The sequence below is a fragment of the Erigeron canadensis genome, chromosome 7 (assembly GCF_010389155.1).
Source record: "Erigeron canadensis isolate Cc75 chromosome 7, C_canadensis_v1, whole genome shotgun sequence".
NCBI lineage: Eukaryota > Viridiplantae > Streptophyta > Magnoliopsida > Asterales > Asteraceae > Erigeron > Erigeron canadensis.
This window is the reverse complement of record NC_057767.1, coordinates 25,621,831-25,644,992: the sequence shown is the minus strand read 5'-3', so window position 1 is coordinate 25,644,992 and position 23,162 is coordinate 25,621,831. Positions and strand designations below refer to the sequence as shown.

General features: G+C 35.3%; 3 protein-coding genes across 3 annotated transcripts; 2 read left to right on the top strand and 1 right to left on the bottom strand.

Annotated features, from left to right (window-relative positions):
• Positions 1–2,500: 2,500 nt before the first annotated feature.
• On the top strand, positions 2,501–12,723 carry LOC122606842 (transcription elongation factor SPT6-like). The gene is made up of 16 exons (XM_043779720.1): positions 2,501–2,725; positions 2,828–2,878; positions 3,970–4,081; positions 4,170–4,251; positions 4,350–4,440; positions 4,537–4,618; positions 4,690–4,930; positions 5,007–5,198; positions 5,280–5,399; positions 6,211–6,591; positions 6,664–6,771; positions 7,301–8,077; positions 8,633–8,759; positions 9,179–10,356; positions 10,446–10,655; positions 10,751–12,723. The coding sequence occupies exons 1-16, from the start codon at positions 2,692–2,694 to the stop codon at positions 12,590–12,592; spliced, it is 5,628 nt and encodes a 1,875-aa protein (XP_043635655.1). The 5' UTR covers positions 2,501–2,691; the 3' UTR covers positions 12,593–12,723.
• A 1,683-nt stretch (positions 12,724–14,406) lies between these two features.
• On the top strand, positions 14,407–19,337 carry LOC122608083 (SNF1-related protein kinase catalytic subunit alpha KIN10-like). Its single transcript, XM_043781170.1, has 10 exons — positions 14,407–14,595; positions 14,759–14,943; positions 15,397–15,579; positions 16,565–16,696; positions 16,772–16,957; positions 17,176–17,265; positions 17,350–17,430; positions 18,027–18,107; positions 18,202–18,447; positions 19,174–19,337. The coding sequence occupies exons 1-10, from the start codon at positions 14,415–14,417 to the stop codon at positions 19,282–19,284; spliced, it is 1,476 nt and encodes a 491-aa protein (XP_043637105.1). The 5' UTR covers positions 14,407–14,414; the 3' UTR covers positions 19,285–19,337.
• A 3,024-nt stretch (positions 19,338–22,361) lies between these two features.
• LOC122609168 (umecyanin-like) lies at positions 22,362–22,775 on the bottom strand. The gene has a single exon (XM_043782226.1). The coding sequence runs from the start codon at positions 22,773–22,775 to the stop codon at positions 22,362–22,364; it is 414 nt and encodes a 137-aa protein (XP_043638161.1).
• Positions 22,776–23,162: the final 387 nt, after the last annotated feature.

Below are 23,162 nucleotides of genomic sequence, written 5' to 3'. Positions count from 1 at the left end.
TTTTTTTCTTGTTAAGGAAAACGTATGGGAGGGAAAAATGACTAGTTAGGGGAAGAGAAAGGGAAAAGGGAGAATGAACGGGGCACATGTCTACACTCTATTAGTTCAATTGAACCCGTGTGATTTTTACTATACATCATGGGATTTTTGACCAAATTGGTCTTTTTATAAAAATGAGTCCAAACCAAGATCACTATCTCTCAATTAGACTATACAAGTAAAATTCCCTATTTAAATAGTAAATACACGCTTTAATAATCTCCCTGACTAGTAAGTATTCCAATATTTATGTAAATTGACCAAATGTCTTTTTAACTACTCGTAGTTAACAATGTAGATTGACTATTAATTATAATTGAAAATTTGACCTTTATATTAGCAGGACTTTAAGGTGTACGGAGTGCACAGACATGAGACCGGTACCGATTTGAACACCATTCCGACCCTCCGGTACCGGTAGGGTGGGGAGTGACTTGGGGATAGTGGTGCTGGTTTCGCTGCCTATCTGTTCGACCGTTACACAATAAAAAAATATTAATGGGGCCCACTAGTAACGGATTATTCTCTCTCTCTTTTCTCTTTTCTTCTTGTTTCTGTTCGTTCACTGCTTTCTTTATTTTTTCTTTCATTTGAAACAACAAATCATCCACCAATACCACATAAAATCACTACAATGAATCGAGGGAAAGGCAATACAAAACGTAATGAACGATGATGCCTTTGTGAGAAATACGGATGGCCGATGCCTTAGTTTATGTTATTTGTGTGCTTGAATAATACTTTAGTGTTTTGTTTATGTATTTTAATGGTATTTTTAATTTATTAAAAAAAATGTTTTAGTTATTATTTGATTAAAAAAAATAGAAAGTAAATTAAATAGAAAATGGTGGGGAAGGGCGGGGAGGGTTGGTGAGGCACTCCTAGCATTAGGGAGCGGGCGGGTAGGAGGAGAAAAACCAGGGAGGGGAGGGGTGGCGAGGCGCTCCCCCACCCTTAATAATTGGTTAACCGTAAATCAAACCGAAATTAACCGATTTTATTGGGTAACTGATTTACGGATAACCAAAATTGACGGTTCAAAGTTTCTAAATTCTAACTAACCGAGCCCGAGACACCTGTTCAAATTTTCTAGCTAACAGAATTGAACCAAACCGTTTAGACGCCTATCAGTTGCTTTTAAAATTAGGGATAAAATCAACATAGTGCTATGCTCAAGCTTGAGTCAAATAAAAAACTCGAAACTTGGTTTGAGCTTAACAAAGCTTTAATTTTCAAGCTCGAATTTTAGATTGTGAAATAATTGATACTTATCGAGCTGGTTAAAAAAAAAGGTTAACCATACACAAATTGAATAAAATTGTTTAAAATATATTGTAGCTGTATATTTTAAAAGTTTTATATTGCATAATAAGCAATGATAGCATATTAATTAACTATAAGATTATATGTCCTATTAATGTAGATGGACTTATGAATAGTAACTCTCGTGCATGGCGATTTATTATTTGTTACAGTACCCTTCGAACCATTATTTGGATTTTGTCATATTGAATCACGTTCGGATTTTCAACTACGAGTTAGTTATTGGTTTTCGCACGTATCTTTCTTTTGTGTTTCCAACCAATATATTGTAAAAACTTTCGTGTATACGTCCCTTACCGTTATGTACCTTATGAATTGTAACTCGTTTGCGTTGCGATTTACGATTCGTCCATGTTAGTCGTTACACCCAATAGCATTAGGAATCTGTCACATCACATCCCATTTGAGTTTTCAAATACGAGTTACTTATTAGCTTTTTGTTTTGTTTTTATTAATTTTCCCTTTTAGGTTTTCAACCAATATATTGCAACTTTTTCGTAGCAACATCTCGTTATATAAACGGTAAAATCAGGGGAGGCTTAGAGGGTGTTCAAACCCAATTCTCAGCCGCAACATAATTTTAAAGATGGCATAAATTTTCAAATATTCTTAATATATATATATATACATATATATATATAACGAAATCTTGGAGAACATATATATAATCTATAAAAAGTTAATCAACTAATGTTATGAAAAATATTAAGAGAGTTTCACGAATTATCAGGTAAGGAACTATTATTGTATTTAATTCTAAATTTATGATCTTATTATGTATACATAATTTTTTTTTAAAATGCTACATTTATAAAAAAAAAGTTGTTTATATATTCAGTAGAAGCTAGGGGGTATTTTTTTTGATCGTCCGGAGTGTTTGAATACTCAGGCCGCCACTTAAAATACAAAAATTTGTAACATTTTACTAGGACTTCTTACTAGTTCGCTAGTCTCATTTATACTTGAAGCATACAAAATAGAAATGTAACAAAGTATAGGGACGAAAATGCAATTCCACAAATAGTATAGAAGCATCTTTCAAAACATTTCCATTTATTTACTTATTGTCATTTCATTCATCAATTTTTTTAAGGGTTTTGTTCTCAGTCTCACTGAGCATCCACCTGAAAATCATCTTTCAGTGTTTTTCTTCTAAATTATTTTCTAATTTCATAACTTATACATGCAATGTGCATTTAAAATCACACTAAAAATCCACTTATAAAACTTTTCTTGAAAAACCCTTAATTTTTTTTTTTTTTTGGCTGCAATTTTAGGCCTTTTTTTAATTTAAGATTTAAGATTCTGGGTATTTAAAATAATTGAAAAATGGCTCGGAAAAAACGGATGTCTAAACGTGAAGGTGATTTTTCTTGCACTTTTTTAGATTTTCTTTGTATTTATTTATAGTTTTGTTACTTACATATTTATGTATGTATATGCATATGTTTTGATGATGTTGTAGTTGAAGTAAGTGAGACGGTTGAGCTTGAAGATAGCGAAGATGAAGATGAGGGTATGAATTTTCTTGTATTATTATACTATATATATATATAAACACATATATGTATTTATTATATGTATATATAATGTATGTATACATATATATGTTGCTGATTTTAAATATTTTAAGGGTTTTTTTTTGTTATTGTTTTAGTATTAGTATAATTTTGTGTTTGTGGATGCTGATTTTAAAAACTTGTTGTTTTTAAGGGTTTTATGCATGTTACATCAAAGATTGTTATTATGTCTTTTTGTGTTTCCTAAGGCATTTTTATGTTTCGATTAAGGTTATTGAGGGACGTAGTTTTGAAAAAAGCATATTGAGGCCTGCTTTTTGAAAATATGTTTTTGAAGCGCAGATATCAGTTTTACAAATGCATTTCTGAACATGTATGTATTCAAATATGTATGTTTATTTTGCTGATTATAAAGAATTTTAGGGTTTACTTCTCGTGTTACATCAAAGCATGTTTCTTCTGGCATTTTTATGTTTAGATTAGCGTTTTGGGACAATTATTTGCGTTTTTTGTTTTCCTATAGAGAAAACGTAGTTTTGAAAATGCATGTTGTGGCCCGCTTCTTGAACATATGTTTCCAAGCGCAATATTCGTTTTACAAATGCAGTTCCAAACACAACCTAAGTTGTTGGATGAAGAAAAATGCTTATGTTTATTTGCTTATTTTAAGTTGATGTAAGCTATTTACAATATGTATTCTGGAATAAGCATATTACAAGCAGATCATTATTAGCTTCTGCTTATAAGCATAAGCTGTTTTAAAGAGCAATTGGAACCACCCCCGTAAGCATAATTGTCATATCCTATGCTTTTAGATGCTTCACTACCCACTTTTTATCTGTATTGTAAATGTTTGTATTCTTATACTTTGTTAGAAGTACATTTATGTTAATCGATGTTGATTTTTCCAATAATTGACCTCTGATGTTAAAGAATCTGCTTTAGGTTTTGATAACATGTTCACAATATTCCTTCTGCTGTCTCCTTTTTCTCATGCTTAAGTTGCCATAGATGTTGTAATCTACTTTTTCTCTTAGTTATGTTCACTTTTGGTTTGAGATTCTAATATGCTTATGGCTATTGACAGATCTAGACAAGTTTGAGAATGACGGTTTCATAGTGAATGATGTTGATGATGATGATGAAGAGGACAAGGCAAACTTTGATAATGGGAAGCAAAAGAAGAGAAAGAAGAAGAGGTAAATTTGTTTGTTACTTCATAGTATTATTTATTTCTGCATTACTTTTTTTTTCTTTCTAAGTTCTCTTGTTTTACCAATTTCAAAGAGAATCAAGAAGGCCTATGGTTCTTGATGATGATGATTTGGAGCTCATCGAAGAAAACACTGGATCTCGTCGACCAAAACCTGTAAGACTTTTGATCCTCTCTATAATTCAAGTAATATATCTAGCACTTGTTTTGTGTTTTCCGAATCGGGTCTGGACTTTTGCTTTCGATTGCGTCAGGAGGGAAGTTATAAGCGTTTGAAGAAAACAAGAAGTGGTGCTGATGAAGGACCATCAGGGGTTTTTGATGATTTATTTGGGGCCGATGATGGTAAATCTTAATATGATATTTTATCATTTGATTGGGTTTAAATTAATAGCTTTGTTATTCTCAGAAATTTTTTCCAATTTCTTGGTTCTTTTCTAGATGGCAGTGCAGAAGAAGATGAAATGGCTGACTTCATTGTAGATGATGATATGGAAATAAAAGAAAATGTTGATTCAGCAAGGTGTGTGATTGCTGCTTAATAAGTTTTGAGGCCTTAATTGTTTCACCACTGATGCTTTGCATGCAATGCAGGGGGCATAATGTTAAGAAGAAAAAATCCAAATCAGCATCTGGGGTTTCTTCTCGTGACGTATATCGTGACCTTGATGACCTTCGCACCATGGGACTCACTAAAGTTAGCAAGTTTGACGAAACCAGTGAATCGAAGGAAGCGAAAGTTGAAGATGAATTTGAACCAATCGTTAATTCTGAGAAGTACATGACCAAGAAGAGCGACCTGATTTTGAAGACAGACATTCCTGAAAGGATGCAGGTGACGATGCTAACATATATTTCCCAGTTCGCAGTACGGCTTTTGGTTTTGTCGATCATAGTCTTTTTTGTTGTAGATATCTGAGGAACTTACTGGCCCTCGACCAAAAGATAATGCAAGTATAGATAGAGAGAGTAGTTGGATTCTCAATCAGCTAAAAAAGTCCAATGGAGGCAGAACAACTGAAGAAGGAAATGAAAATGAGTCCTCAATACTTAAGGAAGATGTTAAGAGGTTTTTGGAGCTTGTACATATTGAGAAACTAGATGTAAGCGCTGCATTCTAAACTCTTAGTGTTTTTTTTTTCCTTATTGGGATGTGTGGAGCTTATAGTTTTCTCGTTTATCAGGTGCCATTCATTGCTATGTATAGGAAGGAGGAGTGCCAAAGCTTGTTTAAGGAACAAGAAGTACAGGACTTGGAGAATCAATTTGATTCTGACCAAAAACCATCTCTGAGGTGGCACAAGGTAATGATAAAAACTAGGTGCAATTATATATCAATCATTTTTTTTTATGTATATGGGTCAATTTGAGTTATCTTTTATCTCTAATGGGTTAAAATGGTAAAGCCGAAAATAATTTTCTTAAAAGGGAACATGTCAACTAGGTTGACAGGTAATATTATTCCAAAATTGTAGTTTTAATGAATGAGATCTCTAAAGTATTTTTACTCAAAGAGTCAAAGTTTAATTACTATTGAAGTTATATAATTTTGTGTATTCATATCTGACACTCCAAGCATTCGGGGTGCAACGGTCCAAAACCTGATTGAACTAATATCGGTCAAGTATCGGAAGTTTAAATGTATTGGAGTCAAAACCAAATTGTTTGGTACTGGTCTGGTTCCAGGTGTAAAGATGAACTGGATCCAAACTTTTCGGCTAGTGATTCAAGCTTGGTTTCTATCCTAAACAATTTCGCCCAAGTTAACGAAAACAACAGTTGTGTTGTGGACCAGAGGCGACCAAGAACTATTTTTTTTGAAATAGATTTTCCATATTATGCACCGAGAACTGGATTGTACATAACTGGTAATCGTTCAGGTCTGTTGGTTTCAACAGTTTTTTGACTTAGTTTTGCACACCACTACCCTTATATATTGAAAAGTTAAAAATTCTGAAAATATCTGTTTCAGATCAACCTGACCTGTACCAAAATTTACTTGTTCTGCGTGCCTATGATGACCCATTACTTTACCTGGTTGACCTGTCCATTTTGTCTAAAAACATATGTAAGGAATGAACAGAAAGATTTAGAAGAGGCGGTTTATCTTTGCAGGCACTCTGGACTATCATGGAGTTAGACAAAAAGTGGTTATTACTTCAAAAACGAAAAAGCGCTCTACAGCTGTATTACAACAAGCGATTCGAAGAAGACCGCAGCATTTATGATGAGACGCGCAATCACTTGGATCAGAAGTTTTTTGAGTCAATTATCAAGTCTCTCAAAGTAGCCGAGACTGAAAAGGAAGTTGATGATGTTGACTCAAAATTTAACCTTCACTTCCCCCCAGGTGATGTTGTGGATGAAGGAGAATATAAAAGACCAAAGAGAAAATCAAGGTATGACATGTGCAGTGAAGCTGGACTGCGGCAAGTTGTTAACAAGTTTGGTTATACCCCTGAGGAATTTGGATTATTCATTTCCCTTGAACAAATGGTAAGTATGTAATTTTCTCAACCTAAGTCATATAATGAATGAAATTTTATTCTGATGCACTCTTGTATGCAGAGAGATGATTTAGAGGATGACACTGAAACACCAGAAGATGTGGCATCAAGGTTTACATGCTCAAGTTTTGAGAATCCGCAAGCCGTGCTTGGAGGTGCTAAGCATATGGTATGATAGCTACAAGTTTGAGGTGGAAAAATGGGTGGGTCGGGTGGGTTGGGTTACTGATGCAAGTTGTGCTTGGAGGTGCTAGGCACATGGTATGAATGATGGGTAGTAATATGGTGATGGATGGTCAGGTTTATCCGAACCACCCACTCAATTTTTTGCAAGTTTCTGCTAATTATGATTACGGAAATTTTTTCTGGTGATGGATGGTCAGGTTGATCCGAAGTACCCACTCAAATTTTTGCAAGTGTCTGTTAATTATGATTACGGAAATTTTTTCTTTGTTACAATAATAATTTTTCTATTACACAATGCAGTAGGTTGTATGCTGCGAAATTACACTTCTGGCGACTTTTGACCTGTGTTTACTTTTCTGGCCACTGGACATATTTTTCCTGCTCTCTCTCTCTCTCTCTCTCTCTTTTCTTTCTTTTTTTCTATCTATTTAAATTTACAGTTCAACTGTAAGATATACACCATGACCTGCAGCTGTTTAATTTGACATGCGTATGTTTACTTCTCATTACAGGCTGCAGTTGAGATTAGTTGTGAGCCGTTTGTTAGGAAGCATGTTCGTAGCATCTTTATGGATAATGCAACATTATCAACAAGTCCAACTGCTGATGGAAAGTTGGCCATAGATGCTCATCATCAATTTGCAGGGATCAAGTGGTTGAAGGACAAACCTCTGACAAAGTTTGAGGATGCACAATGGCTTCTTATTCAGAAAGCTGAGGAGGAGAAACTTATCCAAGTTTCTTTAAAGCTTCCTACACCTATTCACGACAAATTGATCAGTGATGCCCATGTTTCTTACCTTAATAATGGCGTGAACAAGTATTCTCAGTTGTGGAATGAACAACGGAAGCAGATAATTAAAGATTCGTTTGATGGTTTACTTTTACCTTCTATGGAGAAAGAGGCACGGGCCTTATTAACCAGTAAGGCGAAAAGTTGGTTGCTGATGGAATATGGAAGATTACTCTGGAACAAAGTCTCTGTAGCACCGTATAAGAAGCAGGGACTTGATGGTAATTCATCTGAAAATCCACCTAGGGTTATGGCATGCTGTTGGGGTCCTGGCAGGCCAGCAACCACCTTTGTGATGTTGGATTCTTTTGGGGAAGTTCTTGATGTATTATCTGCTGGATCTTTAAGCGTACGGGGCCAAAGTGTTAATGACCAGCAACGCAAGAAAAACGATCAACAACGCATTTGGAAGTTCATGGCAGATCACAAACCCAGTGTTGTCGTTCTGGGAGCTGTGAGTGTGCCGTGTAGCCGGCTGAAGGAGGATATATATGAGGTAGCTGTTTTAAGTCATATTTTAAAGTCTTTTTATGAGTTGTGGTAATATTGATACTTAAATTGTGGTCATATTATATTTAGCAGGTCATGTGGGGGTACATTTAAGAAACTGTCTTAAAATAGCAACACACTTATTTTAGTGTTCAACATATTATACTTTTGATAGGTACCAATTTAGTCCGTTAAGCTTGTGTACATGTTCCATTTTGCTATATAATCATAAACCAACATGGAATAATAAAATGAAAAAAATGGATCACTTTTATCAAGCCTAACAACTAAACTGAGTACGCTGGTATTTTAAGACATTAGTCTTTAAGGAACTTGACTTGAAGGTAAACAGGTCATGGAGTGGATATAACTTTGTTATCTTAATATCTTATAGAACGCATCGATTATATGTTAAAAGCTTTTAAATCCTTGACAAAAATAATCTACCCACCGACATTGCAACCTCTGGTTACATTTGATGATTTAATCTAGTTGCTTCTTATATACAGTTATGATTTGATTGTTTTTATCTCATTTACTTAATTCTGTTATTATTTATCAGATTATTCTGAAGGTGATTGATGCTGACTCTGGCATGGATGGTCTAAACATTGTATATGGTGACGAGTCTCTTCCTCGCTTGTATGAAAATTCAGAAATAGCATCAGAGCAGCTTCAATCTCAATCTGGCAAGTACCTTAAGTTTTTATCTTTGATGAAATCTTATTGAGGCGCCAAATTTAACACATTTACTGATCCTTGGGTTAATTTTGGGCTGGATTTTTTTGTTTTTGGTAACATCAATATGATGTAACAAATAGTTAAAAACCAAAGAGGTTGAAGGCCACCAAAAGGTTTTTTTTAATCCACAATCCCTTCCAAGTCAGTCAATAATGGATCTTCACTGATATAATATAGTATTTGTAATCATATCTTACACACTAGCTATAAAATTCTTTACTATAGTTTACCACAAAACATGTCCACCCAACTTTGACCTGCATAACAGGTCACCTATTTTAAACTGAACCCATTAGTAATCTGTTACTCACTGCTACTTTTGGATCTTATCAGTGTATCTCTAACTTTTGAGAGTTAACATTTTTAGGGATTGTTAAGCGTGCTGCTGCCCTTGGACGTTATCTTCAAAATCCATCAGCAATGGCTGCAACTCTTTGTGGGCAAGGGAAGGAAATACTCTCCTGGAAACTTACTGCTTTAGAAAGCTTTCTTACTTCTGATGAGAAGTATAGGATAGTTGAACAAGTTATGGTGGATGTCACTAACCAAGTTGGGCTTGATATTAATTTGGCTATATGTCACGAATGGTTATTTGCTCCCCTACAGTTCATTTCCGGGCTGGGACCCACAAAGGCGGCTTCTTTACAACGTTCGTTGGTGCGGTCTGGCTCTATATACACTCGAAAGGACTTATTAAACCATGGTCTTGGTAGGAAAGTTTTCATAAATGTTGTTGGTTTCTTACGTGTTCGGCGAATCGGAAATGCTGTGAGTAGCAGTCAGTTGATTGAGTTATTGGACGATACAAGAATCCACCCAGAAGCATATTGTCATGCACAGGAGTTAGCTAAAGATATTTATCGTGCAGATGTAAATGAAGATGTCATCGATGATGAGGATGATGATACGATCGAGATGGCTTTGGAGCATGTGAGACAAAACCCTAATCTATTGAAGAGTCTCGAAGTAGATACATACGCCAAATCCAAGAAACTGGAAAATAAGAAAGACACAATTGGTCTTATAAAACTTGAGCTGATGCATGGTTTTCAGGAATGTCGAAGAGAATTCGTGGAACCGAGCCAAGATGAAGAGTTTTCCATGATTTCAGGAGAGACAGATAACACTCTTTCTGAAGGAAGAATTGTGAGGGTCACAGTTCGCCGGGTGCTACCCCAGAGGGCAATATGTAGTCTTGATTCGGGGTTGAGTGGTATGCTTAACAAGGAAGATTTTAGTGATGATTGTCAGGATGATGAGTTGACTGATAAGTTGAAGGAAGGTCAAACTTTGACTTGTAAAATCAAGTCAATCATGAAAGATAGATACCAGGTTTTTCTTAGCTGTAAGGAAAGTCACATGAGGAGGAATTGGTCTTCTGAGAATGATAAACCCGTGGATCCTTATTTTAATGAAGCTCGTGAAACTTCAGTAACTGGAAATGAAAAGCCTAATAAATTGAAAGATATAACAAAGAAACTTTTTAAACCAAGAATGATTGTTCATCCTCACTTCAAAAATGTTACTATAGATGAGGCAATAGAGGTTAGTGTAATCATTCTTTACTCGTATAACTGTGTCATTATAATTACTTTTTGTTGCTGATATATATATATATACACTTGTTTTTATAGTTGTTGTCCGAGAAAGAACCTGGTGAGAGTCTCCTCCGTCCTAGCTCTCGTGGACCGTCATATTTAACATTGACTCTCAAAGTTAACAATGGGGTGTATGCTCACAAGGACATCCTAGAAGGTGAAAAAGATCACAAGGATATCACAAGCTTGCTTCGCCTTGGGAAAACACTAAAAATAGGAGAGGATGTATTTGCAGATCTTGATGAGGTCAGTTTCTAAAATTTATATACTGAATTACTGATATGCAATATAAGTTTCTAAGTTTCTATATACATTATTTCATTAAACATTTCTGTCTGCAGGTAATTTCTCGATATCGTGATCCTTTGGTAGCTAATCTGAAGAAAATGCTAGGTTACAGAATGTTTAAGCATGGGACAAAAGCTGAGGTAGATGAGATTTTGAGGAAGGAAAAATCTGAACACCCTTCGAGAATTGTTTATTCTTTTGGTGTATCTCACGAACATCCGGGCACATTCATCTTAACATACATACGGACTTCCAATACACATCACGAGTATATTGGGCTGTACCCAAAAGGGTTTAGATTCCGGAAGAATATGTTCGAGGAAGTTGATCGGTTAGTAGCGTATTTCCAAAAGCACATTGATGATCCCCGTGAAACGATTCGTTCTGAGGCGACTGGTGGTTGGGGTGGATCTGACAATCAAGATAGCGGTGGTCGTGGGCGAGGAAGAGGACGGGGAAGAGGAAGAGGAAGGGGGCGAGGAAGAGGAAGAGGCAATGATGATGACAGTGAAAATCAGGATTCGGGTTATGGAGGTGGTCAAACGTGGGGTTCTAAAGATGATTCACAAGATGCTTCTGCTGGTGGCTGGGGGAGTGGCGGCGGTGGTGGTAGCAGCTGGGGTGGTGGTGGCAGTGGTGATGCTGGTGGGGGTAGCAGCTGGGGTGGTGGTGGAAGTGGTGGAGGAGGTGGTAGCAGTTGGGGCAAGAAGAATAGCGATGCTGATGATAATGTGGATCCAGGTAGTGGTGGGTGGGGTGGTAGTAAGAAGAGTACTGAAGCTGAAGGTGGCGGTGGATGGTCTAGTGGCGGTGGTGGAAGTTGGGGGAAGAAAAACAGTGAAGCTTCTGGTTCAGATGATACCAAAGCAGATGATAATTCTGGGTGGGGTGGCAGTAAGAAGAGCGCTGATGCAGGAGGAACTGGTGGATGGTCTGCTGGTGGTGGTGGCGGTGGAAGCTGGGGGAAGAAGAATAGTGACGCTTCTGGTTCAGGTGATGCCAATTTGGATGCAGGTAGTGACGGGTGGGGTGCTAGTAAAAAGACAAGTGAAGCCGGAGGGAGTGGCGGATGGTCTGCTGGCGGTGCTGGTGGAGGAGGTTGGGGGAAGGAGGATACTGTTACTTGTTCGGGTGACGCCAATGTGGATGCAGGTAACACGGGTTGGGGTGGTGGTAAGAAGACCGAAGCAGGTGGAAGTGGTGGGTGGTCTAGTGGTGGTGCAGGTGGAGGAGGTGGAGGAGGTGGTGGAAGTTGGGGAAAGAAAAATATTGGTGCTTCCGATTCAGGTAATGCTGACGTGGATGCAGGTAGTGGTGGGTGGGGTGGCAAGAAGACCAGTGAAACTGGAGGAAGTGGTGGATGGTCGGGTGGTGGTGCAAGTGGTGGAGGCGGTAGCAGTTGGGGTCAGAAGAATAGTGGTGCTTCTGGTTTTGGTGATGCTAACAGGGAAGGAGATAGTAGTGGATGGGGCGGCAACAAGAAAAGCACAGAGCAACCTGAATCGGGAGGAAGTGGTGGATGGTCTGGTGGTGGCAGTTGGGGGCAAAAAACTGGTAACACTTCTGGTTTTGGTGATGCCAATAAGGATGCAGATAAAAGTGGTTGGGGAAGTAGCCAGAAAAACACAACACAGTCTGAAGGAGGAGCTAGTGGTGGATGGTCTGGTGGCGGTGGTGGCAGTTGGGGGCAGAAGAATAACAATGCTTTTGGTTCAGGTGATGGCGATGCAGATAATTCAGGATGGTCCAGTGGTGGCCGTGGCGGTGGCCGTGATGGTGGTCGTGGCCGTGGTGGATGGTCTGGTGGTGGTCGTGATGGTGGCCGTGGCCGTGGTGGATGGTCTGGTGGTGGCCGTGATAGTGGTCGCGGTGGTGGACGTAGTGGTGGTTGGTGATTGTAATTAACTAATTGTTGGAAGATCTCTGTTTACCTCATCTTTAACTTGACTTTCAGAATGTGTATTTTGAACTTAAATTCTGCTCTTTTAAGTTTAATCAAATGCAAATGCAACACTCCCATATGGAATTGCATTGTAGTTTTAGCTTACATGTTAGCTCGATGCTTTGAAGCTTTTGCCAAGTCATTGATGAATGCATAACTTGCTATTCTGAACAGGGCTCATTATGAGCGACATCATATTCTAATTACAATTCGATGGGTAAAATATTGCTAAACGGGCAATTCAGTTTGTCGCTTTGTTCTCTAATTTTTTAACAGTCTGGTTGATGTAGTGTACTTCTATAGTATTAACTTGTTATGTACTTTTTTACTTCAATAGTATTAACTTGTTATGTGGCTATTTTGACACCATCCCCATCAAGCTATCACCCAACGAGGTAGTTGAGATTTGAAGTTCTTTTTTTACACAGGCCTGGTACTAAGTTAGCATGATGCGAAAGAGTCCTCAAATTTCCAAGTAAACGTACTCTTACATAGGATATAATTGCCGTCGGTCCTTCCACTAATGGTCTCAGCATTTTCTAGTAATTCTCATTTACAAAGAAGGATTATCTAAAAGGTTCTATTAAAACAGTTTCATATTTTTAAATTTTATTGTCAAATTTGCGTGTAGAATAATAAAGTTTCATGTAAATTCATGCGAACATACTTACATACATAGGCAATGAGACGGGAGTAAAGGAATGGAAATTCTTTTTGCGTACATTACCGCGTTTAAAAGATATTACATTTGTAAATGATATACACATTTAACATTCTACCAATTACTAGATTTATGGATTATGATCTTTTTTTTGAACATTAGGATTATGATCTAATGTCCATCATTTTATGCGCATAATAAGCTATTTAATTTACTCCCGGACTATGTTTATCATTTTCTAAAAAGTTAAAATCAATTAATACAACAGATAACCTTTTTAACAATATTTTGCTCCACATTATTAGTTTAATATAGGACATGGGACAATAAAAGACCTTTGTTATCATCATTTGATGGGACGACCAAACAAAACAGATTCTTTGTCATTTGCTAAAAAAGAACATGATAAGCTTTATTAGTAGTAGACTTTGACAGAAATTATATATATAATAACTTTAGGAAAAAGCAGAGAATATGATTTTATTGTCTTTATATTCTGAATGTTGTATTGTACTGTGCATGGCACCTTTTTCTTTTACCGGATTTTCCCATGATTTTTCCTGTACTTTTTTGTATATATTGGTCTACAACTCCTATGTTAAAGATATGAGAAATCGATACTCCCTTGCTACTTTATATGTTTCTGTTCAGGGGGGGAGCTACATACACTATAGTCGGTCTATTTGAACCGTTGGATTAATTTTTTCTTCGTAACTCTAGCTTAGTATAAGTTGTATTTGAACCTCTGATTTTAATCAAAAGTGTAAATAATTCTGATTATTTTGGCCCACTCGACAAATATTCTGGTTTCGTCTCTGTTTTTGATGAATTATAGAATGTTTAAGATCTATGAGGCTTCATGAAAAATCAAGTTCATAGAAGTGTAACACTCCACCAGTGATTTGTTAGAGATCTCTTGAAAAAGTATTCAGTGCGCATTTCGGTCAACTCTTCATCATCAAAGAATTCATTATTTTGCAAGGTACTTTTAGTTTGATTATTTATGCCTATACATATATGATATGATATATTCTGCTTTGTGTAGTGTAGTGTAAACATGTATTGTTCTGTTATGTAGAAATAACTTGTTGGATTAAGCATGGGCAGTCGTAAAATGGAGGGAACAAGTGGCTGGGAAAGCTTAGCAGCAGCTCTATCCAACTACAAATTAGGAAGAACACTTGGTTTTGGAGCATTTGGCATAGTTAAAGAAGGCCGACATAAATTTAGTGGGATCAAAGTTGCTATCAAAATCCTTGAACGTCATTTTATAAATGATTTAGATGACGAGAAAGGTATTCTTGTTCATTTCCGTTGACTGACTTGCCTCAAACGTCATCTTTTGAGGCAACTATTCATACATTTGTCTCGAATATATACTTAAAAGTTAAAAGGCATTCGATGGATGATTCTGGTTGATACTTTATTTTCTCTGAGGTGTTGTGAATGGTTTTTCAGTGAAACGAGAGATAAATATAATGCGGCTCCTTTCACATCCACATATTGTTCGCCTTTATGAGGTCATAGAGACTCGTCCAGCCATATTTGTAATTATGGAGTATATGGATTCAGGTGAACTATTTTATCATATTACTGAAAAAGGTAGACTTGAGGAAGCTGAGGCTCTCCATTTCATTCAGCAGGTATCTCGATGATTTAACTTTCTACAGCTCGCAAGGAATAGTCACTCTTTAATGCTAAAATGATTTTAGTACATATTAAGCAAGGTTGACCCAGAACACTTTCACCCAAAGTTCAACACCTTTATTTGTATATAATTAGTATCAAATAGTCACAAATCTTGTATTATTTCAGTAGTCCTCTATTAATTCGAAGATCATTTACAGGTTCTATGTACTAAAAGTACACTATGGAACACTTTTGACCCGTTTAACCTCCTTGACACCTTTCTTTTAAGCAAATGGTTTTTGTGTTATCTGTATCTAAGAGATAATCTAACCCAAAATCAACCCTTTCATAAAAAGTTTATTTGAAATGGTAGCCTCTGGTATTTTGAATTATGACTAGACTAAAACCATGAAATCTGTAGAAACTATAAAAGAATGCAGCTGAATTGTTCCTTTTACTCCATGTAGATTATTTCAGGTGTTGAAAGTTGCCACCTTCACAAGGTGGTTCACCGAGATATTAAGCCAGAGAATCTACTTCTTGACTCAAAGGGCAATGTCAAAGTTGCTGATTTTGGACTAGCTAATATTATGCGAGATGGCCACTTTCATCAGACTAGCTGTGGAAGCCATAATTATGCTGCTCCAGAGGTATGTGAGATTTCTATATAACTGGAGTGGGAAGATGGGTGGATCGGGCATATTGGGTAATGGGTCAAAAAGTTTAATGCTGATTCAAGTCATTCCTAGTACTCTAAACGGGCTCTTTGGGTTGGCCCTCTAGCTCCTTTAGTTTCGGTATAATAACATTATTAGTACAATAATGATTACAAAAATTAACACGTTGATTATACTTACTAAAACAACATTAGTATAATAAGAATCTAAATCTTTGAAGAAAACAACTTAAGAGGTTGTATCATATATGCATCAAAAATAGATATTAGCAAATTTGAAAATGTTTTCCCATTTGACCCATGCTCCTTTTAGCTTAACTCTTTGATTTGACCCATGTGAAATAGAGCACAAAACATATCAACCTATTAAGTAAATGATTCCAAATGGCCAGCTCTTACATTATCTTGTTGGGGAAATTCGTGAATAACGAACAGATAACCGGATATAATCAAACTCTGAAAGGCGTGTAATCACTTTCAGATTGAATCAATTTGGCGGTTCACCCAAACTATTCAATCGGATACAATTCAGAGAATTAAGAACGTTCTGTGTGTTTATTATTTGAGAGAAAAGAACCAGAAAGAAAGAAGAAAAAGAATGATCAGAAATCTTGTTACGGGTTGTATAAATCCATCAGAAGGCAGTTATTTGCAAGGTTTCGAAATTGCCATTTTTAGTCCCTCAGCTCGACCCCAGCCAGTGGCTCTGCCCCTTGGACCCCGCCAGGGGCTGCCGCCCCTTGGACCCCGCTCCCAGGGGCGCTGCCCCCGGACCCCCGTACCTTAAGGGCTTCGCCCCTAAGGTCATAATAAATTCAAATAGGCGTGCACTCCGCACCACCAATCCTATATGATGTATTATTATGACAATACTGATCAAACAAGTTAACCCAATTATACTAAAATATCCAACATATCTGTCAAGTGTTTTGAAAATATACAATGAATGTTTAATGTAGGTTATCTCGGGAAGCCTTTATGCTGGTCCTGAAATTGATATTTGGAGCTGTGGGGTTGTTTTATATGCTCTTTTATCTGGAACGCTTCCTTTTGATGATGGAATTGTGTCCGTTTTACATTCAAAGATAAAGGTATGTAAGATAGTACTATACATTGAGTTAGAAATGAAGCTTATACTGACATGATATCACTTCACTTGGTATCAGAGTGGAATATTTGCATGCCCAAGTTACTTGTCTCTTGGAGCACGTGATTTAATTAAGCGTATGCTCATCGTTGATCAAGTTAAACGTATATCTATTCCTGAAATATACAAGCACCCATGGTTTCAAATAGATCTTCCAAAGTACATTGCTGTCAACTTGGTCAATACTCCATGGTGTGAAAAAGAGGTAATAAAGTCATCAAATTCAGGAAATGCTATATAGGATTTTCTTGGTTCAACAATACGGTTTTGTGCTGAGTGTTATGCAATATTTGGTTGTGCTTTTGGAAAATAAAATTATATATTGTTACAACTAGGTTGTTACTCTATCCCATTGACCCAATGAAATATGATTGTTAAGGAAAACATTTTCATGAATCTAATCATGTGTATCTACTTGATAAGATTGACATTCCAGTTCTAGAAGAGATGGGTGTCTTAGGCTTTAATGTTCAAGAAGTGATTGCATCGTTGAATAAGTCGTTGCAGAATCAGGTACCAAACTATCTCAAATGATTATTTTGATTTTAGTAGATACATCTGAACTACAAAGATGAGCCTCTTCTATTTTTCCTTCAGGCAACAGTTACATATTCTATGTTGTTGACTAGGAGCTTAAATAGCCATGGTTATGACAACGACAATCTTCAAGAATCTTTGGTAACTTAAACCATTCTTTCGCAATCATAAACTGAAAGTTATATGTCCGTTTTGAGACCGTAGCAAAATGTTTGAACATTCTGCACGGTGTTATGTTTTGGTTAACTGTCATGATCCTCTGAGAAGATGGCAAATCAGTTTCAAACACTATAGTTGCCGATTTAATCCCCTTTATAACGGGTTGATTTCAGTTAAATCTTGTCTCTAGCAAGTAAAATGGGTAAATATGAAGTTATTTAAATGTAAATGGAGTGAATGTGTCATGGGTCTCAAACGTCATCCATAAGCCATAGCATTCATAATACATAACCTTTTCAGTATCTGTTCTTCTATAAAGATTTGATTGTCATAGCAGTAATATAGTTCTTGACTAATTTTAACACATTTTTTATATATAAAGTTCAAGAAAAGACAAGGGAAAATGTGTCTGCTAGTTTGCCCGATCTGACCTTACTTATTTTGGCCCTAAATTTAAAACAAAACCTGTTTTCAGATGTTACCAAATTATCCGGGCACACCCAATTTTTCATTTCTAGTCAACACCTTTAAAATTTGTGCTAATTGCATAGCTCTTATGTTATATGTGATTATTTTAGTCACCCAAAAGTATGGAGCGTCGCGAAGTTTATGTAAGGCCAATTCCTCCTGTTCATGGCAACTGGGTGCTGGGATTCAAGGTGATTATTGTCTGTATCCATTTTATGTATTTCCAATTACCATGACATTCATGCCATTGATGTTTTCGTATTACCCCATCTTACACTAATGCAGTCTAGTGCATCTCCACATGAAACTATGAGACATGTTTTTGCCCTCCTTAAGTTCTTAAATGTAAGGTGGAAGAAGATCGGATCCTACAACATAAAATGTATGTGGAAACCAGCAGTTAGAAGCTATACCGTTCCTATGCGTGTCCATAAACTTACTCTAAGAGAAGACACCACTTGGAATGCACCGATCAAGAGTTCGCTTAAGGAAAAATTCAGCTTGTATGAAGATGTCAAGTTTGAAATTCAGGTCAGGAACACTGATGCATTACGAATTGTCTCAAATCCAAAACTGGCTTTCAAACTGTGACAAGAAGATTAGATTGAAAATGTTAAAAAGCACTAGTAACAATTAGACGTAACAAAATGGCAGGTGTTGGGTTGGTTGGGTGACTGGGTAAAACGGGTTGATGTCAAACTGTGTAGTTTTTGTACACCTAAAACGGGTCAGGTCATGTTTAACCCTTAGGATTAGTTTCTTGGAATGTAACTATCTTTGACCGAATATCTATAGTAGGAAAAAACTAAAGTTGTGTGTATTATATGTAACCAACTCGAAAAAATGTTTATTGTATGTAAGAAAACATACGTGGCAACCATATACAGGTGCCACTTGTCAGATTTTAATTGGTTGAAACAAAATTCTTACATACAATAAACATTATTTCGAGTTGTTTACATACAGTACACACAACTTTAGTTATTTCCTACTATAGACATTCGTTTAAAGTTTCCTACATTCCAGGAAACTAATCCCTTAACCCTTTCCTGTTAGTTTATTAAGCTTTGTTGAATCTAAAATCTGCCGGGACAACATCATTTACCTCATTTATAAAATATTTTTTTCATAGAAATCCAATTTATACCAAATACCATACAGCCAAAATTTACCAAAAGATTCCGCAGAACTCATATCTCATTATAATTTTTTTGTAAAATTTGGTTTTGACATTTTAATTCGTGGTTTCCTGATCAGCTATACAGAGCCAATGCAGATTCGTATGTTTTAGATTGGCAAAGAGTTTCTGGGACTCCTTTTCTTTTCATGGAGCTTTGTGCTAGATTTCATGCTTGTGTAATCGCATAACTATTGAGCCATTGTCATGTTTTTGTACTTCTGAATGACAACTTTCATTATAAGCCGACCTAAAATCAGGCAGCGAAAGCCTTTGTAAATGATGTACATTTGCATATGTATGGTATAAATCTCTATAAGCATGCCATCTCTTTTAGATAAAGGCCTAATCCATTGAGACTATCATACACTACTCTATGATTGTAAAGCATGATACTGTTAACTGTTAATGTTTAAGAACCATACCACATTCTTATAATATATATGTTTTATAACTATTCTTTGAAATATTAATTTTGGACTAAATAGTTTCATTACATGACTGCAAGTTACAAGTTCAAATCTTGTCAGAAACAAGAAGAGAAACTATATTTAGTGACCTATGTGTGAGAATAGTGAGTCACCGGGTATGAGTTCAATGCGGTGTGCGCTCTGATACCAAAATGGTACATGGGACCAAAGGGTTCCCACCCATTTATCCATTTTTTATTATGTAATATTCACGTTATAGCGGTGTTTAAGTAGGTTCTTTATAAGTCTTTACTTATCATATCCTATGTCATTCCCTTTGTGCATGTGTAAAAATTTGCATCAATTAACTTCAGCAAGTATATATGAAAAATAAGACTTTCAGGGCGTGTTTATTTGTAAAAAATATTTTCTAGTTTCTTTCTAACTTTTTAGAAAATGGAATAACTTTTCCATCTCTAAAAAACAAATGTAAATTTTATAAACGCGTTCAAAACCTAAAAAATGTCATTTTCATTTTCCATATTAAATAACATGTTATGATATACTTGGTTAAGTGGGAGGTTGAGAGTGGGGTGGGGCAGAGGGTGACGGGGGTGGGGCAAGGGGTGACGGGGATATGGACGAGGGCGTAGGGAAAAAGTTAATATAATTAGAGGTTTTTAAAATTTAGAAAATAAAAAATGAAAAGTGAAAAACAATAAAAAATTGTTTTCTAATTTTTCATAGAAAAATGAAAATTGGCGTATCCTAGTTTCTTAGAAAATATTTTTGGAAAACTATAATTTGAATGCATTTTCTGTTTTTCATGTTTTCATGGAAAACAACGGTGTCTTCCGTAACTATTAGAAAATGCTATTTTCATTTTACATTTCATCATACTAGAAAACATGTTAGAGTTGTGTGTGTGGTGGGTGGGGGGGGGGGGGGGGGGGGGTTAAGAGAAAAGATGGAAATGAAAAATAGAAAACAATTAAAAATATATATATATATATATGTTTTCAAGTTTCCATTAACAAGTAAAAAACATTGTTTCTATTTTCATTAGAATTTTTTCTGGAAAACTATGATTAGTATGCGTTTTCTGATTTCCATGTTTTATTGGAAAACAAAAATGTAAAACAATGGTGTTTTCCGCCACCAAACGCACCCTTAAATTTGTATTTTTCATATAGCATCCTTCCCTTATATTAATACGAGAGATAGTGTCCGCGCGTTGCGCGGTGAAATGGTGAGGGTGATAGGTCAAGTCATGGAGTATGAAAGTCAAATGCCTTAACCGTATGGGCTCTGCCCTCAAATTTATAAATTCGTTGAAAGTATATCGAATGACATCTCTAATGAAAGAGTGTGAAATGTTAAGAACACTCGTACAAATGTTATAATTTATCGATATATGGTTTTTGAGATAAAAAATTTTGAATGAATTAGAGGAATAAAATGATTTCTGGAGGAGAGAAAAAAAAATGAGTGGTTGAGATTTGAGGAGAGAGAAAAAATGAATGATTGAGATTTAAGGGTATTATATGTATATTAGGTAGAGATGTTTAAATCAGTGAATAAAGAAGGTGGGTAATTTAGGTAGTTCAATTACTTAAAGAGATTTAAAAAAATGGCAAAATGCTTTATAAGATAGTATTAGATATTAGACATAGTGTTTAATTTGATTTATGAAGTATTTGCATTCATCGCATTCGTGAATACGGTAACATATTGAAACCCCACGTCCCCACCCTCCCATATAGGTAATCTGAGTTCATGGGATGAAAACATATAATTTTATGAAAAATAGAAAAGAAAAAAAAAGTTGATGTGTCAAAATGAATTTAAATAAAAAAAAATGTAATGCTTCAGAATTTACAAAATGTAATGTAATGGCTTGTAAAAGTTGTGACTACTTTTTGATTTTTTAGTTTTTGTTTGGTATAACATATTGGCATATCTTTATATATAATAAAAAAGGATTGTTTTTTAAACTATTTTTAGAAACAATTATAATGTGTCATGTTAATAAATTTTTTCAAAATATTTTTATTCTATTTATGATGTCATATTTAGTTAATAATCTTTTTAAAGATAAATAGCCCATTAAATATCTTCAAAATGTTTTATTTTATTTATGATGTCTACAATTTGTTCTTTTATTAAAAACAAAGTAAATTATTTTTAATATAATATCATGAAATGTCTTTTTATGTTTTGTTAATGCAATATGCACTACAAACAATACTGCATTTGTTCAATGAGTATGAATAAATTAAAAATTTTGTCACGCTTTTTTGTGTGTAAAAATATATAAAAATAATAGTGTGTATAAATTTTTTCACACAAAAAAGTAAATATCCCATTAAATATTTTTAAAATGTTTTAAAATATTATGATGTCTACAAATTTATTCTTTTATAAGAAACAAAGTAAATTCTTTTTAATATAATATCATGAAATGTCTTTTTATGTTTTGTTAATGCAACAGACACTACAAACAATACTGCATTTGTTCACACTTTTAATGAGTGTGAACAAATTAAAAATTTTGTCATGTTTTTTTGTGTGTAAAAATATATAGAAATAAAAGTGTGTATAAATTTCTACACACAAAAAAGTGTGTAGAACTAAAAGTTCACACTTTTTAGTATGGACTTTGATAATTATTTTGTAACACCTCATTTGTTCACGCTTTTATAGCGAGGTACTAATATTTATAAGCTATTGTGTTAATCAATTTAATATTTTCAAGCCGAGTTATAATATATCAATAACAAAAATTATATACACTTTTAAAGATTTTTTTTGCTTTTAAATTTTAGTTAAAATGTCTGGGTTAAACCCGGGTTGATTAGCTAGTTGTTATATATTTTAGCTTTGTTGGCAAAACGTTTCATTTGATTTAATTTCTGACCAGCTTCACAATGATCTCCAACCAAACAAACGAAGTAATGTGGTCCAGGTTCGGTCAAAGTGATGTTAGCAGGACCTTCTTTGATGTAGTTGACAAGGCCGTGGTTGTTGCATTGATCATATCCTTGCTTAGAGACTTCTCCAAGATCCTCTTCTCCGGTTTTAAAGTTAAACTTCAATATGTCATTTACTTCAAAGATTTGCGAGCCCGCCCAGTCAGCATACAGGGTCGGGATGGAAGGTTTATTCCATCCCGCGGTATCTCCTACCACATGCGTAAATACCTGTGCCGAGCTATGGAATGCCATGGATGCAACCATGGCCATACAAAGAAGCATGTTAAACTTGAATGCCATTTGATTCTAGTGTTTTTTATTTTTTAATTGTTTTTTTCAAAAGATATGTTATAGTCTACAAGTTTGAGGTTAAGATGTTGGTTTAAATACGCAACTTCAACGTAGTAATTTAATATTTTTTGGACATGTGCATATATTAATATATAGTGGTATATTAATTGCTAGCAGTTAGAAATATTTATTGAAGATTAATCTTTACTATATTATATAAAACATTTGTTGCTTCTATTTTTTCAACATTAAGTAACTAAAAACTCCAAAATACCTTTGTTAATTATTCAAATATCATTAAAAGAAATCTCAACAACTCATTTTGTTCTCTATCCTTAAATATCAACTATTCATTTTTCCTTCTCCCCCATAAATCATTTAATTTCTCTAATTCAT